The sequence below is a fragment of the Oratosquilla oratoria genome, chromosome 35 (genome assembly GCF_046742065.1).
Source record: "Oratosquilla oratoria isolate Oo_2021 chromosome 35, ASM4674206v1, whole genome shotgun sequence".
NCBI classification, from domain to species: Eukaryota; Metazoa; Arthropoda; class Malacostraca; order Stomatopoda; family Squillidae; genus Oratosquilla; species Oratosquilla oratoria.
This window is the reverse complement of record NC_134811.1, coordinates 25668310-25687442: the sequence shown is the minus strand read 5'-3', so window position 1 is coordinate 25687442 and position 19133 is coordinate 25668310. Positions and strand designations below refer to the sequence as shown.

Below are 19133 nucleotides of genomic sequence, written 5' to 3'. Positions count from 1 at the left end.
CTTAGCTCCTTGTATATGAAGGGTCATTCCTATCCCCTACAATACTGCTTGGTCAGAGGCAATGCAGCAAGACACATCACCTCCACAGGAGGGTCTGACAAATGAAGCTATTGTATGATGAAGAAATTAAAAATGTGGAATGCCTATGCTTCATGGTAAAAGTTGATGAATAATTTCTGATGTCTTCCTACCCAATGCGGAAGTTTTATTGACATAAATGTATGTTACAGCTCACTCATGGAAGCATGGAGGAGTTGCAGTTCATTCCATTGCAAAAGATGGTTGTACATTATCACTTGCAAGCACTGGCTTGGCTCAACTCTCGGACCTTAGCTGTTATGGACACCCGGGAGCAGCTGCACGTTATTGATGTCAAGACACAGGAGGAGCTTGAGACGGTTGACTTAGCACACTTAGGTCTTGTGTATGCATCTCCACATTTCAAAGCAATTGCTACAGGAGGGAATGTTAGCAAAGCAATGGTGAGTTTATATGATTTTTGTATCTGGGAGATTAGAAGAGTGAATAGAATAATCCCATTAACATAACATACTTGATAGATTGTATTACATGGAGAAAAAGATAGCAGCTCCAGTGCATTCAAGTACTTACTGATGCAAGTCCCTTACTATTAGCTAATAACAGTACATTTTATTAGCTGAGGGACACATTCTGGAATGAAAATTGTCTTGTTGAATCTTATTGTCTAATTGACTGCGCCAGCCCCGGTGGATAGGATTAATTGACTGTAGGCAGTGTAAGATCTCTGAATTATACTTCAGTTGGAGCTGCTGACTTTTTCAGATAATTTGACTGCCAACAATATGTATATATGTATATACATACATACAAACATATATACATACATACATACATACAAACATATAAACATACATAGTTACATACATATTATTGGTATGAGAAGAAAAATTGACAGAAGGGCATAGTACATACATACATACATACATACATATACCAAGGCTTTTTCCCCCTTACAAAGGGGGTAGCCAAAAAGAAAAAGGCATAAAATCATTCCCACCCATTCCATTCCTGAATACACTCCACACCCCTCCATCCTCCCTCTTATCTTAGCACCTCCTGAATGATGGGTCATCCCTGCACCTTGTCCACTGCCCTGGGTCAGAAGCAGTGTCGCAAGACACAGCACATCCATAGCAAGGCCGCTTCATTAAATCGGCGACCCCCCCTCTCCGTCCCCCCATTGCATAAAATGAGAGGACGGGGAGAAATCCCTTCGGGCTGCGTCAAATTTTGCTCACACATACTATCTCACCCCCCATCCACCCGCCCATTCCACCTCATGCAATCACAACATCATCCATATACAACCATTCTCCATTCACCCCTGTCTTCTGTCCTCTCCCGTCCTTCCTCAACAGACATTCCCCTCTTCCCCAAAGCCCCCTTCACCCCATCCATCCACCTCATCCTAGGACGTGCCCTCATGTTCACTCCCTCCACATCTGCCTTCCACACCTCTTTTACCAGTCTTTCTTCACTCATTCTTTCCATGTGTCCAAACCATCCTAATATTCTTTCATCAACCCTATCTCCCAACTCCTTTTCCACCCCTGTTCTCCTCCTCACCTCCTCATTTCTCACACTATCTAGCCTAGTAACCCCCATCATACTTCTCAGACACCTCATCTCAAACACATTCAAACTCCTTCTCTCTTCTTCTCTTATGTTCGATGTTTCTGCCCCATACAGTGCTGTTGGCACAATCACTCCTTCATACAGTCTCCTCTTAGCATCCATTCCCAAATGTCTATTCCTCATTACGCTCTTTAATCCACCAAGGCATTTACTCGCTTCTCTCAATCTACATTCTACCTCCACTTTCACTCCACCTTTCCCTGCCACATTTGCACCCAAGTATCTAAAACTATCCACTTCCTCCAGTCGTTCTCCCTTAATGCTCACTTCCAGTCTACTGCCACTTTCACCCCTTGTACATCTCATCACCTTACTTTTACCCACATTTATCTTTAGCTTTCTTCTATCACATACTCTCCCAAACTCTGCCACCAACTTTCTCAATCCCTCCTCCGATCCTGCCACAAGCGCAGTGTCGTCCGCAAACAACAGCTGGCTCACCTCCCACTTTTCTCCATTTTCTTTAACCATCTCCAATCCCTGACCTACTACCCTTGCATTTACCTCTCGCACCACCCCATCCATGTATAAGTTGAACAGCCAGGGCGACATAACGCATCCTTGACGAAGTCCCACCTTTACCTCGAACCACTCACTCTCTCCATTTCCAATCCTGACACAAGCTCTACTACTCTCATAAAAACTCTTGACAGCTCCCAGAAGCTTTCCTCCTATCCCGTATATCTGCATAACTTCCCACAGTGCCTTTCTGTCTACCCTATCATAAGCCTTTTCCAGATCCATAAAAGCCCAAAATACATCCTTTCCCTTTCCTATAGCTTTCTCACATATTTGTCTTACCACAAAGATCTGATCTACACAACCCCTACCTGTCCTAAATCCACACTGTTCCTCACCAATTACTCCTTCTGTTCCTCTCCTAATCCTCTCAATCAAGATCCTCCCATAAGCCTTCTCAACTACACTCAACAAACTAATCCCTCTGAAACTACTACATTCACACTTGTCCCCTTTTCCCTTGTAAAGAGGAACTATACAGGCACTCCTCCAGTCCTCTGGCACTCTACCCTCTCTCCAGCAAACATTAAATAACCTCACCAACCAGTCCACCATCACTGTACCTCCCTTTTTCAGACATTCCGCATGGCATCCATCCAGACCAGGTGCCTTACCTGCTTTCATCATCTTAACAACTGCCTTCACCTCATCCTTCCGTATTTCTCCTCCATTCTCCTCATTCATCACTCTCATTTTCTTTGCACTTCCCACTGCAGCAATCTTTCCTTCCCTATCCTCCTTCACATTTAGCAACTCCCTAAAATATTCTGCCCATCTTCCCCTTACTGCCTTCTCTTCCATTATCATCTCTCCATCTGCACCTTTTACCTTTTCTTCTCTACTTGATTTGCCTCCTCTTCCTCTCTTAATTTCTTTCCAAAACATCTTTTTATTACTTTCAAAATTTTCTGTCAAACTCTTACCCCATTTCACATCTGCTCTCCTCTTTGCAACCTTTACCTTTTGCTTTACTTCTTTTCTTTTCTTTGTACCTCTCATATGACTCCCACGTCCTATTTTGTAACCAATCTGTGAAAGCTCGCTTCTTCTCTTCTACAACCTTCTTTGTTTCCTCATCCCACCATTCACTACCCTTTCTTCTATTTCCCCCTGTCCTTCTTGTTCCACACACCATCCTTGTACACTTTATGACTCCCTCCTTGAACCATCCCCATTCCTCCTCCACACCCAGCTCTACTCTACCCTTTACTCCCTCCCACTCCTCCTTCAGCTTCTTTCTGTACTCCTTCTCCTTTTCCTTCTCATTCAAAGAGTTCACTCTAAGAACCTCCCTACCTTTTGTACATATATACATATAACAAGGGCTTTTTCCCCTTACAAGGGAGGTAGCCAAAGTCCAAAGGCATGATTGCACTCCCACCCACCTCATCCCCACCCACTCCACTCCCATTCACCACCCCTCCCTCTCTCCCTCCCTTTTGGCTCCTCCTGGATGACAGGTCATCTCTGCATCTTGCCTATTGCTCTGGGTCAGAAGCAATGTAGCAAGACACAGCACATCCACAGCAAGGTTGCTTCATTTAATCGGGCCGTGTCAACATATTCACACATAATCACTCCCTGACAACCCCCCATTCCTTACCCACTGTAAAAAAAAACTGGTAAAAAAAAAAAAAAAAAAAAAAATATATATATATATATATATATATATATATATATAATAAAAGGTGTCAGGAAGTAAAGCTTTCCACATAGAACTGTAAACTTGTGAAATAAGTTGGATGAAAATAAAACCAAAGCCAATAGTATAAAAGAATTCAAGGCAAGGTTTGACAAATGGAGGGAAAGAAGTGGGACCCCATGAGCATTCCAGCCACATGTGCTACAACAAAAAGTACTTTCTCTCATATAAGGGGCTGAGTCAGAGCATGTACTCTTTCTACACCCATCCCACACCCAACTAATACCCATTCATTCCCCCTCCCATCTGCTAACAGTACATTGGATTTGTATTGATATATGCAAAAAGAAAAGGACATAACTTTATCTCTGAATTTCTTTTGTTTATATAGTGTATTGTATGTACAAGTCATAATATCTTTGTAGTCCAGCTGTCTGATACTTTTTTCATTATATTACCAAGGCACTTGCAGGGGAGCACGCTTGTTACCATTCTATGGTCAGCTTTGGATCCCAAGTACTTTTGCTTGGGACCAAGTCATTTCAGGTCAGTAATGATAGAAGTTTACCTTTTTATATATTTCTATTCTTGGTATAATAATTTTTCCAACGCCATGTTTGTGGCATAATTAATTGATTTTATGGTGTGTGTGCTAAGATTCACATACTGATCATTCAGGTTGTCACAATGAGGGCATGGACAGATCGATTAGAGCACTTGGTGAAAGGGGGGCATCTGAAAGAGGCATTGCAGCTGGCTCTTGATATTTACCAGGATAAAGCTCATGCAGTTGTTGGGCTGACACACAAACGGGAAAAGAGAAAAGAGGTAGGTTGTTGTATACTCATTTTATTTGTCATATTTTGTAAACCTATGTATAGTTTTTTAGTTTACTATTCTTGCATGTAAATAAGTTTGTTTGATGTACATATTTGAAAGAATAGCAAAAATGTACCCAATAATCATAAATATGAAATGCCAATGGAAGATTACTGTGGAGAATAGTAATAATACAAAGTGTTGCCCTGAGTTTCAATGACTGGAAATCCATAGCCCTGCAGTGGCTTGCAACAGTCATTGGGCTCCTTTGTAGAGATCTCTTGGAAGAAATTTGGGACTGTTGTCTGTTGCATTAGTGTATTGTTTCTGTGTCTTCAACTAAAAATAGGAGAAGAGTGGCACTCACTGGTTATGAGCTCTCCATATGTGAAAAGGTGGATGACATACAGTGCAAAATTGAGAAGTGAGCTGAGGGAGATTGTGAATGAATGAAGGGGTGACATGGTCCAATGGGATGTTCTTATCTGGTCTGTTTATTATTTTGTAATAGTGAAGAGGGTGATTGCAAAATGATGAAGTGGTGGGGTGGGGGTGGAGCAATTTTGACTGTCATGTAGAAGTGTTGTGCCTTGCTGTATTGCTCTTGACCCTATTCTTGATCACTAATTCAGCAGTCCAAGTTCAAGTTATACCCATAGCTGAAAAAATTTCAGCATCACTGCAACTGTGAGCCAACACTTTGGTGGGCAAAGAATTGGGTGTGTGTTTGATTAAGGTCATAACATTACCCCTAGATTGGGCCATATATGAACTCTAAGCTCTGAGCTGGGAGGATAACAGCTGTCAATCATGAGTCCAACATGTGATCCTAGAAAATGTTTAATCATGCACACATGTATACCAAGGGACCAGTGATTAGTTCCTGCTTGTGATGGTCATGTAAGATGGGTCCTGCCTCCATCAGGGTCTGACATGCATTTTCTGGATTGGACTCAAGATCTTTCACTGTTAACTTTGATTGTATTTCTTACACCTTTTCACACATGGAGAGCTGACAATTGGCAATTGCTCTCCTCCTCCTACTATTTTCAGCCAGTGACATGAAAGCAGTCCAAAGCTAATACAACACAGACAGTAATTCATATGTTGTTTCTTTTCAAAGAGATTTGTGGAAGGGCCCAAGTACTGTTGACAGCCATTGTGGAGCTGTGGGTTAGCCATTCAATATAATTCTAGGCAGCAATTAATATTACTATTACATATACCAAAGGGCCCTTTCCCATTTAAGGATGGCTCAGTCAAAGCATACATAAAAAAAAATAATCCCATCTTAGCTTCTTGTAGATAAAGGGTCATTATTCTCCCCACTACTCTTGCTCATGTCTTAGGCAGTGCAACAAGACACAGCACTTCCACAACAGGGTCTGATTGTATGCCCTTATTAATACAATAACACTAAATATATTATTATACTTTGGGCATACTATGTTAAATTTCCTGCCTCAAAAAGTCCTCCATATTCTCTATAAGGGGGTACCATCTTCACCCTCTCAGAGAGGAGCAGTTTATTACATTAAACAGAATCAAATGAAGTCTATTTATGCTAATTACTCCATCAATTCTATTTTATTTTATATCCCAAGGGCTTCTTCCTCCTCAAAACTAGAGCCACACATTTTGTCTATGTTGGAGAAAATCCCTACTCCTAGAGGAATGGTGCTACTTTTTGTACTGCAACTATCCTGGCATAATGCTGTTCTCTTTAAAACTGTTTTGTACCACTTCTTTGATCATATATTTTCCTTTTTGCCTCTGCTCCCTATGGTAGGGGGTCTACTACTACTACTCCATCTATTGTCAGTTATTCTGTGCGACATCTTTCTAATCTAGATGCCTTTCTAGCTTTCGTCTCTTTCAGTACTACTTGTATCTCATTTTGCCTTGCTATTCCCCTCTCACATCACTGCCATTCTTTTAGGCCCACCTCTTTGTTCAATTAACAATTCCTTGAAATACTGCCTATTTCTCTCTTGTAGCCTTCTCTTTCAATGAAAATAACTCATCCAGTATTAGTGGTTGTGGTAGTAGTACATACTTATAACAAAGGCTTCTTCCCCCTTACAAGGGAGGTAGCCAAAGTCAAAGGCATAAATCCACTCCCACCCATTTCACCTCCGCATACTCCACTCCCATTCACCACTCCTTCCTCCCTCCCTCTTTTATTGACTCCTCCTGGATGACGGGTCATCCCTGCATTTTGCCCACTGCCCTGGGTAAGAAACAATGCAGCAAGACACAACAGATGTACAACAAGGCCACTTCATTTAATCGGCAACTCCACACTCTGTCCCCTCATGCAGAAAAATATAATAAGAAGTCCCTTCGGGCTGCATCAAAATATCATTCACATATACTCCCTCACCAACCGCCCCATCCCCCTCCCACTCCCTTCCATGCCTTACAGCATCATCAATACACAACCATTTTTCACTCACCCTTATATTTTGTCTTCTCCCTTCCTTCCTCAACAGACATTCCCCTCTTTCCCAATGCCCCTTTTACCCCATCCATCCATCTCATCCTTGGTCACACCCTCATGTTCACTCCTTCCACCTTTGCCTTCCACACTTCTTTTACTAATCTTTCTTCACTCATTCTTTCCATGTGTCCAAACCATCCCAATACTCTTTCATCAACCCTATCTCCCAACTCCCTTTCCACCCCCATTCTCCTCCTCACCTCCTCATTTCTCACTCTATCCAGCCTAGTAACCCCTACCATACTTCTCAAGCATTTCATCTCAAACACATTTAAACTCTTCCTCTCTTATGTTCCATATTTCTGCCCCATACAGTGCTGTTGGCACAATCACCCCTTCATACAATCTCCTCTTAGCATCCATTCCCAAATGTCTATTCCTCGTTATATTTCTTAATCCCCCAAGACATTTACGTGTTTCTCTCAATCTAAATTCTACCTTCACCTCCACTCCCTTTTCCACCACATTTGTCCCCAAGTATCTATAGCTATCCACTTCCTCCAGCTTCTTTCCCTTAAAACTAACTTCCAGTTTGTTGCCATCTTCTTCCCTTGCATGTCTCATCACTTCACTTTTACCCATATTTATCATCAACTTCCTTCTTTCGCACACCTTCCCAAACTCAGTCACTAACTTACTTAATCCCTCCTCTGATCCTGATACAAGCACAGTGCGTCAGCAAATAACAACTGGCTTATCTCCCACTTTTCTCCATTTTCTTTAACCATCTCCAATCCCCAGGCCATTACCCTTGCATTTACCTCTTGCACCACCCCATCCATGTATAAATTGAACAGCCATGGCAACATGATATATCCCTGGCAGAGTCCCACCTTTACCTCACACCACTCACTCTCTCCATTTCTAATTCTAACACAGGCTCTAATACTCTTGTAAAAATTCTTGATGGCTCTTAACAGCTTTCCTCTCATCCCATATATCTGCAATACCTCACACAGTGCCTTCCTGTCAACCCTGTCATTAGTCTGTCATAAGCCTCAATCAAAACCCTCCCATAAGGCTTCCCAACTACTCCAAACAGACTGATCCCTTTGAAACTGCTACACTCACACTTGTCTCCTTTTCCCTTGTAAAGTGGAACTATACAAGTGCTCCTCCAGTCCTCTGGCACTATACCCTCTTTTAGGGAAACATTAAATAACTTCAGCCAGTCCACCACCACTGTACCTCCCTGTTTTAGACACTGCATGACACCCATCTAACCCAGGTGCCTTGCCTGCTCTCATCACTTTAATAACTGCTTTCAGTGTAGAGTATAGCATTAATGTAGAACAATGTACCAGTATAGGACAAAATATAATTTTAGGATTTAATGTCGCTAGAGGACGAAATGTCACATTAGGATATAATGTCATAGGACAAAATGTCGCAATGGGATGTAATGACAGTGGAGGACAAAAGATCACGATGGGAAGTAATGATAGTGGAGAACAAAATATCACGATAGGATGTAATGATAATGGAGGAGAAAATATCACGGTAGGATATAATGTCATTGAAGGCCAAAATGTAATTGTAGGAAGGGATACCGGACAGAATGTCAATGAAGGCCAAAATATCATGATAGGATGTAATGTCGCTAGAGGACGATATGACACATTAGGATGTAATGTCATAGGACAAAATGTCACAATGGGATGTAATGACAGTGGAGGACAAAAGATCACGATGGGAAATAATGAAAGTGGAGAACAAAATATCACGATAGGATGTAATGATAATGGAGGAGAAAATATCACGGTAGGATATAATGTCAGTGAAGGACAAAATATAATTTTAGGAAGAGATACCAGACAGAATGTCAATGAAGGCCAAAATATCAAGATAGGATGTAATGACAGTGGAAGACAAAAGATCACGATGGGATGTAATTATAGTGGAGGAAAAAATATCACGGTAGGATATAATGTCACTGGAGGACAAAATATAATTTTAGAAAGGGATGCCGGACATAATGTCACTGAACGACGGGAGGCCGGCGTGAATCACGGTGACGTAGGGGGGACAAAATGTACAAAATAGATCGGATGACCGTAATCGACCAGATGTCCGTGATGGGGGAAATATTAATTTTGATAGGAGAAATGTTAATGAGGCATTGAATGTCAATGAAGGACCAAATAATAATAATATAGAGCAAGGCATAAATAAAAAACAAAATGATAATATAAGACATGATATTGAAACTCAAAATGTGTCAAAAAGAAATAATCACGAGTTTCTTAAAACTATGTACTTTAATGCTCGTAGTATTAGGAACAAATTTCAAGAAATACAGGCGTATGTCAAAAGCGAAAATCTCGATATGATAGGAATAACTGAGAAATGGTTAAATGGTACAGAGTTCGAAGCTGAATTTAATATTGCGGGATTTAAACACTTTCATCAGGATAGAAACCACAAGAAAGGTGGGGGTGTTCTACTGTACGTTAAAAACAATGTTCATGCTTGTGTTTTAGAGAAAGTGAAACAGGATGCATATGACTTTTTGTGGGTAGAGTTAACCCAAACAAATGGACAAAAAATGAATATAGGTGTAATATATAGGCCAAAGACATTATCATTAGCAGACGACAAACTGTTATTTCAAGAACTGTCTAGTTTCTGCAACCGGGATTTATTGATAATGGGTGATTTCAATTTTACTGACATTGATTGGATGACCCTTGAACATGGCCATATAGGTAGTCGCTTGATTGATTTTCTTGGTGACAATTACTTAATTCAGCATGTAAAAGAGCCCACAAGATATGGAAACTTACTCGATTTATTGATCACTAGCCGCGAAAGCATGGTAACTGATGTAGAAGTCGGTGAATCTGTTGCAAATAGCGATCACAACTTAGTCAGATTCAAACTCCTAAACAATTTTAGAATAGATAATTGTGCTTCTAAAATACCCGATTTCAGTAAAGCTCAGTTCATAGAACTACGTCAGGAGCTTCAGCTTACAGATTGGGAGGCAAAATTAAATGAAAGACCTGTAGATCAGATGTGGGAAATATTTCAAAATACGCTCACTAAGATGATTCAAACTTACATTCCTTTTAAGGACAGACGTCCACCAAATCAGGCTCGCCCAAAGTGGCTCGACAAAGAAACTGAAAAAAGTATTGCTAAAAAGAGACAGGCTTATAAGAAATATAAGTATCAATACAGAGATATTTAAAAAAGACAATAAGAAAAAGAAAACGACAATACGAAATGAACATAGCTGATAAATCCAAAGAGAATCCCAAAGAATTCTATAGTTACATTAGAGATAAAAAGGTTGTTAGGAATCACATTGGTCCACTATTATCTGCTGACGGTCAACTTGAATATTCAAATGAAGGAATGTGTAATATCTTAAACAATTATTTTAGCTCGGTATTCGTAAACGAAACACCTCAAAGTGAATTCCAAACTGAAACCTGTGAAAAGTCTGGGGTAAACTTACTCGGTACGGTAAATATAACAAAAGAAAAAATTAAAAGGTGTATAGACAAACTCAAAGTTAATAAAACACCAGGGCCTGACGGTTGGCATCCAAGAATCTTAAAGGAAATGAAAAATGAGATTGTTGTTCCATTAGAAATTATTTTCAAGAAATCCATCATATCCGGAGATGTCCCAAGAGAATGGAAGCTAGCTAACGTTACTCCCATATTCAAAAAAGGTGACAAAAAGAAACCAAATAACTATAGGCCTATAAGTTTGACTTCGATCGTAGGAAAAATAATGGAAACTATCATCAGAGATGCTGTCGAACGTCATTTAGAAAGTAACCGTTTGATAAATGATAGCCAGCATGGTTTCAGACGGAAACGTTCTTGTGTGACTAACTTACTCGAATTCTACAACACAGTTATCTTGAATTATGACAAAAGAAACAATATAGATTTAATATATCTAGACTTTGCAAAAGCTTTTGATACCGTCCCACACGAAAGACTACTTACTAAATTAGCTTTGCATGGAATAAGTGGTAGCCTATTAGGTTGGACTAGTAATTGGTTGAAAGGTCGAAAACAGAGAGTTGTTTTAAATGGAAAAACTTCTGGATGGAAAAGTGTTGCAAGTGGAGTTCCTCAGGGTTCCGTTCTTGGGCCACTTCTATTCATAGTATATATAAATGATATAGACCATGGACTAAAATCTACTGTTTCCAAATTTGCTGATGATACAAAACTGTGCGGAGTGGCAAATGATCACTCAAACCAATTAGATATTCAAGAAGATTTAGATCAATTACAGCAATGGTCTGAAAAGTGGCTAATGAAATATAACACAAGTAAATGCAAGGTAATGCACATAGGTAAAAATAACAGTAAGTACGATTACAAGTTATTTGGAAATTCGTTAACAAAAGTGGATAGTGAAAAAGATCTCGGCGTAATTATCAGTAACGACCTCAAATCATCCAAGCAGTGTATTTCAGCCTCTGAGAAAGCAAATAAGATTCTGGGATTGATTGCGCGATCTTTTGATTTTAAAACTCCATCACTCATTAACAAGCTATATAAATCGTTAGTTCGTCCACATTTGGAATATGCTGTTTCCGTATGGTCACCGAATCTCATTAAAGACATTGACAGACTGGAAAAAGTACAACGGCGAGCCACAAAACTGATTCCAAATATCAAAAATAAATCATACAAAAATCGACTTAAGCACATGAATCTATTTTCCCTAAAAAAGCGTAGACTCAGAGGTGACTTGATACAGGTCTTTAAGATTTTAAAGGGAATTGACAACATCAAAAGTGACCAAATTTTCACATTGAATGAGAATCAGACAAGAAACAATGGTCTCAAACTGTCCGGAAATAGATTCAATTTGGAAGTAGGTAGAAACAACTTTGCCAACCGTGTAGTTAATGAATGGAATAAACTTCCTGCACAGGTAGTGCAATGTAGTTCAGTTCAAAGCTTTAAGAATCATTTAGATAAATACCTAAGTAAGATGCTGTAATGATTATAATTTATGTTATATTATTTGTTTTTTGTTTTGTTATAATTTGTCTGTCTGATTTTCATTTATTATTAGTTATATGTCAATTTATAATCATTTACTATTTACCTGTTTGTTTGTTATTCAACTATACCTATGCATTTATTTATGTATTTTATTTGTTATTTTTACATTATTATAGTTTTAATTTATCATTAATATGATATATATGTATATGTATATATATATGTATGTGGTTTTTTTTTTTTGTTTTTTTTTTTTTTTGCATCCGACCTAGATATGGATCAAAAGGTCTCCTGTCGGCATGCTCTGCCTTTGTAATCCTTTGTAATCATCACATCTTTACATATTTCTCCTCCATTTTCCTCATTCATCACTCGTTTTCATAGTGCTTCCCACTGCAACTACCTTTCCTTCCCTATCCACCTTCACATTTAGTAACTTCTAAAGTACTCTGCTCATCTTCTTCTTACTGCAGTCTCTTCCATTATCATCTCTCCAGCTGCACCTTTAACCTTTTCTTCTCTACTTGATTCGCCTTCCTTTCCTCTCTTAATTTCTTTGGAAGTGGTAGTGTTAGTGGTTAAAACATTTTCCTTTTTATGTTTTCTTGTTATTATTTCATATTATCTTCGATATTCTTTTACCAACACAGCTTATTCAAGAAAAGATCACTGAACTTTTAAACAAGTACTTGAGCTACAGTGTGGAGAGCTGTCCTGATCGAAGCAACCTGCCAGCACTAAGCCAGCACTACAGTCAAGTGGTTCCTCACTGTATCCATGTAACCATTGGGGCTGACCTCACCGATCTGCTCTTCTCACGTGTTTGGGAAACCTTCAGTGATGATGCTATTTCAAGAGGTGATTTATTTATTTTTGTGTGTATATTAACTAGTTTGATATCATTTAAGTTTATAGGATCATAGTAAATTGGTGATGACCCTTGACTTTTTTATCCTGTAGTTCCAATAATGGATAGAGTGAGTAATATAGAAATGAGGCAGACAATGGAGATAGGGAGGTAACTGTCAGATAGTGTAGAACACACAGCGCTGAGGTGGTCTGGGCATATAGAAGGAATGAATAAGGAAAGAGTAGAAAAGAGAGTGTGGAAAGCAGAAATGGATAGAGTGAACTTTTAAGAGAAAAGTGAGAATGGGATGGATGGATGGGATGAAGGGGGCTTTGAATACACACAATGTTTGTAGAGTAGAGATGAGAGAGTACAGAAGGAGTGAATGGAGGGAGATTGTAAATAGATGAAGGGATATTCTCATTTGATTTGTACTTTATATTTTGAGTGAATGAAGGGGGGTTCACTGTATGGCAGAGTCAATCAGGCTGTTGCCCCAGGTTTCTCTTGCAGAAGACCCATGGTTCCCAGGTAACTGGGAACAGCTTGGCACATAAGTCTTTCAAGGAAGAAATATTGTGTTATTAGTTTAGATATATGAGATAGGAGGAAAAATGTTAAGACCCATCAAGAATTTAAACGAGAGTAGTAGGGCTTGTGTTAGAATTAGAAATGGAGAAAGTGAGTGGTTTGAGGTAGAGGTGGGACTTGGCTAGGGATGTTATGTTGCGTTGGCTGTTAAAGTTATACATGGATGGGGTGGTGCATTGGGAAGGTGAGGAATGTCTGTTGAGGAAGAAAGGGGGAAGACAGAAGATAGGGGTGAGTAGAGAATGGTTGTGTATAGATGATGCTTTGATGCATGGAAGGGAGTGGGTAGGGGATGGGGGAGGTGAGGGAGTATATGTGAATGATATTTTGACACAGTCCAAAGGAATTCTCCCCATCTTCTCTTCTTCTGCACGCTGGGACGGAAAGAGGGGGTTGCTAATTAAATGAGGCAACCTTGCTGTGGATGTGCTGTGTCTTGCTTCATTGCTTCTGACCCAAGGCAGTGGGCGAGATGCAGGGATGACCTGTCATCCAGGAGGAGCCAAGATAAGAGGAGGGAGGGAGGGAGGGGGTGAATGGGTGTGGAGTATGTGGGGATGGAATGAGTAGGAGTGGATTTTATGCCTTTGTTTTTTACTACCTTTCTTGTAAGTGGGAAAAAACTGTTAGGATATATGTATGTATAGTTTATATATGACTAGGGTGACGCAGTATAAGATGTGCTCATTGTCTTTTGTGTGATGGTTACATTTAGGGGAGTTTGCTTCTGTGGCCAGGCCTATTCTATGTACCTCGTATTTCCATGTGATGTTCTATGAGGAGGATTTTGGTTTCATTATGCAGAAGTTCTATTGGGGTAGTTTTGGTGTATCCTGTCATTATTTGACTGTTGACTTTGGCTACCTTCCAGATAAGGGGGAAAAAGCCCTTGGAATATGGATGGATTGAGTAATAAGGGATGTTGCTTTTATGGTGAAGCGGGGGGGGGGTAACCAACTTCAGCTGTCAGGCCTTGCTGTGGAAGAAATGTGTCTCATTTCACGTATTTAGACTTGAGCATTGTTGTAAAGGATTGGAAGACCATTTACCCATCAAAGAGCTGGGATGGGTGGTTCAGTGAATATTACTTGTTTTGATGTGGATGTGTCAATCTGTTGTCCCACATCTGTCTTGCAAGAGACCCACATCTCCTGGATAACCAGCAGTGGCCACCAGGCAGGGCTATAGCTGGTACTACTTGTGTGATACTGGATGGGAAAGTGGGATTGAGGGCTCTAGCATAGAATTGTGTACCTATCTTTCATGTGATATTCAATGGGGAAGATTTTAGTTTCTGTTCACAAGTGTCGTATTGAGGTATTGTGGGTGTGTGCTTTGACTTGGCAATTTCCCTTATAAAGGGAAAAGGTCATTAGTGTACACATAACTTTTGTCTTTTAATTCTTTATGTATGTTTATTCATTGATTGTCATACAATTTCATATTTGCAGGGATATTTTTAGAATCTTTAGAACCATTCCTATTGAATGACCAACTGCCAGATATTTCCCCAAGCATCACTCAGTACTTCATCTCCCACTACGAAGCCACCAACCGCTTACAGGCTGTTCAGGCTTGTATTGTTCATCTTAATGTCACCTCTCTGGATATTCACCAAGCAATGACCTTATGCTGGAATCATGGTCTCTATGATGCTATCTTCTATATGTACAATCAAGGGATGATGGACTATGTTACACCACTCGAGGAGCTAGTGACAGAACTACAAAGTGCTTTATCAACCAATGCGTCATTGACAGACACACAAGTGACGTTAGGCAATAAGATTCTCGTGTACATATCATGCTGTTTGGCGGGGAGGGCCTACCCTCATGGGAATATTGCATCAGAGCAGCTAAGGCAAGTTAAACATGAAGTATTTAAGTGTATCACATCACTCCACTCAAAAAATGCCAAAGATTCAGAACAAGCTTATCCAGTATTAAGGACACTGCTCAAGTTTGATACAAGGGAATTTCTGAATGTTCTTGCCTTGGCATTTGAAGAGGAAGAGTTCACAACAGAATTGGGAATGCGCCAAAGACAGAGGGTTGTAGATATCTTGTTACAGGTAAGATATCCATATTTTTTGTGATCAATATATGAATGATCAAATTAGAATAATAAACCTGACTTCCCCCTTCTCTTAATACTTGTGATTTATGATAAATAAGGTGGAGAAAGAGTCTATAATTAATCTCCTGCTGTGACCCCATCCGTTATAATTTACACTTTTTAATTAGCTTGAACAGCAGGTCCATGTTAACCTATGGCTGGACCCTCCTAGTATTTATTTATTTTATTTATTTATTTATTTATTTATTTATTTTTTTTTTTATAATGAAAAAGTGTTGAATAAAGAAATGTATGATTCCAAAATCATGGCATTTTATGAAAATTGGCAAGGAGGTTGGTTGAAGCCTTTTCTCTTTATGAAAGGTTCAGTGTTGGTTCTTAAGATATATTTATTAGAATTTGCAACTTTCTCTTACTTTCAGGTTATGGTTAATGGGGATGAGTTTGGTCCAATGCAGCTTGGATGCCTGTTTACATTCATTGCTCGCCAAATGTCAAAGCAGCAAGGTGCTATAGCAGTCAATAGACAACTATTTGAGCAGGTAGATAATAGAGAACCCTTTGTATGTCATGAACTCTCTGGAACTTCTGTTTGTCAGCTGTTTTCTAATCATGGGCCATATTGCGACAGGTGCTTGCACATTTGACAGATACTAGCACTGAGAGTCATCATGAAGAGAGACAAACTGCTTTGCTGGAGTTGTTACAGGAGGGTGGCATAGCTCACTATGACATGGATCATTTGTTGGAATGTGCACAGAAGGCAGGATTGTAAGTATGAAGATTATCATCTATCTGTATACCAAGGGCTTCTTCCCCCTTATGCGGGAGATAGCCAGTCAAGGAATACACTCACTCTCATCCATTCCACTCCATCCTCCACCCTTGTTTCCTTCTTATTTTGGTTCCTTGTGGATGAAGGATCATCCCGGTCTCCTGTCCACTTTGTGGGTTAGAGATAATGAAGCAAGAAAGACTCAGTGCTTGCCATTCACTGTATTTGTATTTGATCTTTCACACATATGTTAATGTTTGACTAGCATATGCTACTAATTCAATATTTGGGTGATTTGTGAAGCAGCCTGATGTGTAGCAAGCATTCTGCATTCAGAGATGAAAACTTAGCCAGTTTTTCAATGGATGACGTCATAAAGTTTTTCTGATGTTTTTTGCAACATTCACATTTGATTAGATATAATGTAATGGTTTTAGTATAAGAATATCATTATACACTTAAATTCTCAAAGAAACTAAAAAGAAACAAAAAATAAAAAAAAAAAAAAAATATATATATATATATATATATATATATATATATATATATATATATATATATATATGTATGTATGTATGTAAAAAAAAAAAAAAAAATATATATATATATATATATATATGTATGTATGTATGTAAATATACAATCAGATTTGCCCAACATGAGTGTTACATTCTGTAGCCCATTGTGCAGAATGAAATTAGTGTTGGGCAAATTACAGGTCATATGGAAAAAAATAAGTTAGGTTCCCAGACCCTCTCCAGACACCGGTGCACAATGCGACCTGGCGAGCTATTCAAATCGTGTTATCATGAATCATGGTCATGTCCAGCAAATGCTGGGATATTTTACCTAACATTGTAAACTTTAAATTTCATGCATGGTGATGTTGTGTTGGGCGAGGCCTGATAGTATGTATGTATGTATATATATATATATATATATATATATATATATATGTATATATATATATATATATATATATATATATATACTAGTATATATATATATATATATGTATATATATATATATATATATATATATGTATACATACATATATATATGTATATATATGTATATATATATATATGTATATATATATGTATATATGTAATATATGTATGTATATATATGTATATATATATATATGTATATATATATATATGTATGTATATATATGTATGTATATATATATATATAATGTATATATGTATACATACATATATATATATATGTATATATATATATATAATATCCACTCCCACCCATTTCATCCCCACATACTGCACTCATATTCACCACTCTTCCCTCTCTCTATTCTTGGCTCCTCCCTGATGATGGGTTATCCCTGCATCTCACCCAGTACCCTGAGTCAGAAGCAATGTAGCAAGACACAGCACATCCACAGCAAGGCTGCTTCATTTAATTGGTGACCTCCACCTCTCTGTCCCCTCATGCAGAAAAAGAAAAGACAGGGAGAAATCCCTTTAGGCTGCATCAAAATATCATTCACACATACTTCCTCACCCCCCATCCCCCACCCACCCCATCCATGCATCACAGCATCATCCATACACAACCATTCTCCACTCATCCCTGTCTTCTGTCATCTCCCTTCCTCAACAGACATTCCTCTCTTTCCCAATGCCCCTTTCACCCTATCCATCCACCTCATCCTTGGTCACTCACTCATGTTCATTCATTCCACTTGTGCCTTCCACACCTCTTTTACTAATCTTTCTTCACTCATTCATTCCGTGTGTCCAAAACATCCCAATATTCTTACATCAACCCTATCTCCCAACTCCCTTTCCACCCCCACTCTCCTCCTTACCTCCTCGTTTCTCACTCTATCCAGCCTAGTAACCCCTACCATACTTCTCAGGTATTTCATCTCAAACACATTTAAATTGTCCCTCTCTTCCTCTCTTATATTCCGTGTTTTTGCCCCATACAGTGCTGTTGGCATAATCACTCCTTCATACAATCTCCTCTTAGCATCCATTCCCAAATGTCTAATTCTCTTTACACTTTTTAGTCCTCCAAGGCATTTGCTTGCCTCTCTCAATATACACTCTACTTACACCTCCACTTCTTCCTTTCCCACCACATTTGCTCCCAAGTATCTGAAGCTGTCCACTTTCTCCATTCTCTCTCCATTAATATTCACTTCCAATTTGCTACCACCTTCTTCTCTTGTACATCTCTTCACCTTATTTTTACCCCCATTCATCTTCAACTTCCTTCTTTTGCACACCTTCCCAAACTCTGTCACTAACTTCCTCAATCCCTCCTCTGATCCTGCTACAAGTGCAATGTCATCAGCAAACAACAACTGGCTTATTTCCCACTTTTCTCCATTTTCTTTAACCATCTCCAATCTTAAGCCCATTACCCATGCATTTACTTCTCATACCACCTCATCCATGTATAAATTGAACAGCCAAGACCATAACACTCCCCAGGTGAAGTCCCACCTTTACCTCAAACCACTCACTCTCTCCATTTCTAATTCAAACACAGGCTCTACTACATACATACGTATATATACCAAAGGCTTTTTCCACCTTACAAGGGAGGTAGCCAAAAAACAAAGTCATAAGAACCACTCCCACCCATTCCATCCCCACATGCCCCACTCCCATCCACCCCCCTCCCTCCCTCCCATCTTGGGTCCTCCTGGATGACGCGTCATCCCTACATCCTG

The 19133-nt window shown here is 39.2% G+C and overlaps 1 protein-coding gene across 1 annotated transcript in view; it reads left to right on the top strand.

Moving 5' to 3' along the window:
- Vps8 (vacuolar protein sorting 8) overlaps positions 1-19133 on the top strand; it is a 94213-nt gene that overhangs the window by 21922 nt on the left and 53158 nt on the right. The window contains exons 8-14 of the mRNA XM_076174111.1: positions 231-482; positions 4301-4384; positions 4517-4666; positions 12787-12994; positions 15029-15648; positions 16076-16195; positions 16285-16424. Coding sequence (XP_076030226.1) covers positions 231-482; positions 4301-4384; positions 4517-4666; positions 12787-12994; positions 15029-15648; positions 16076-16195; positions 16285-16424 — 1574 coding nt within the window. The remainder of the gene's footprint in view (positions 1-230; positions 483-4300; positions 4385-4516; positions 4667-12786; positions 12995-15028; positions 15649-16075; positions 16196-16284; positions 16425-19133) is intronic.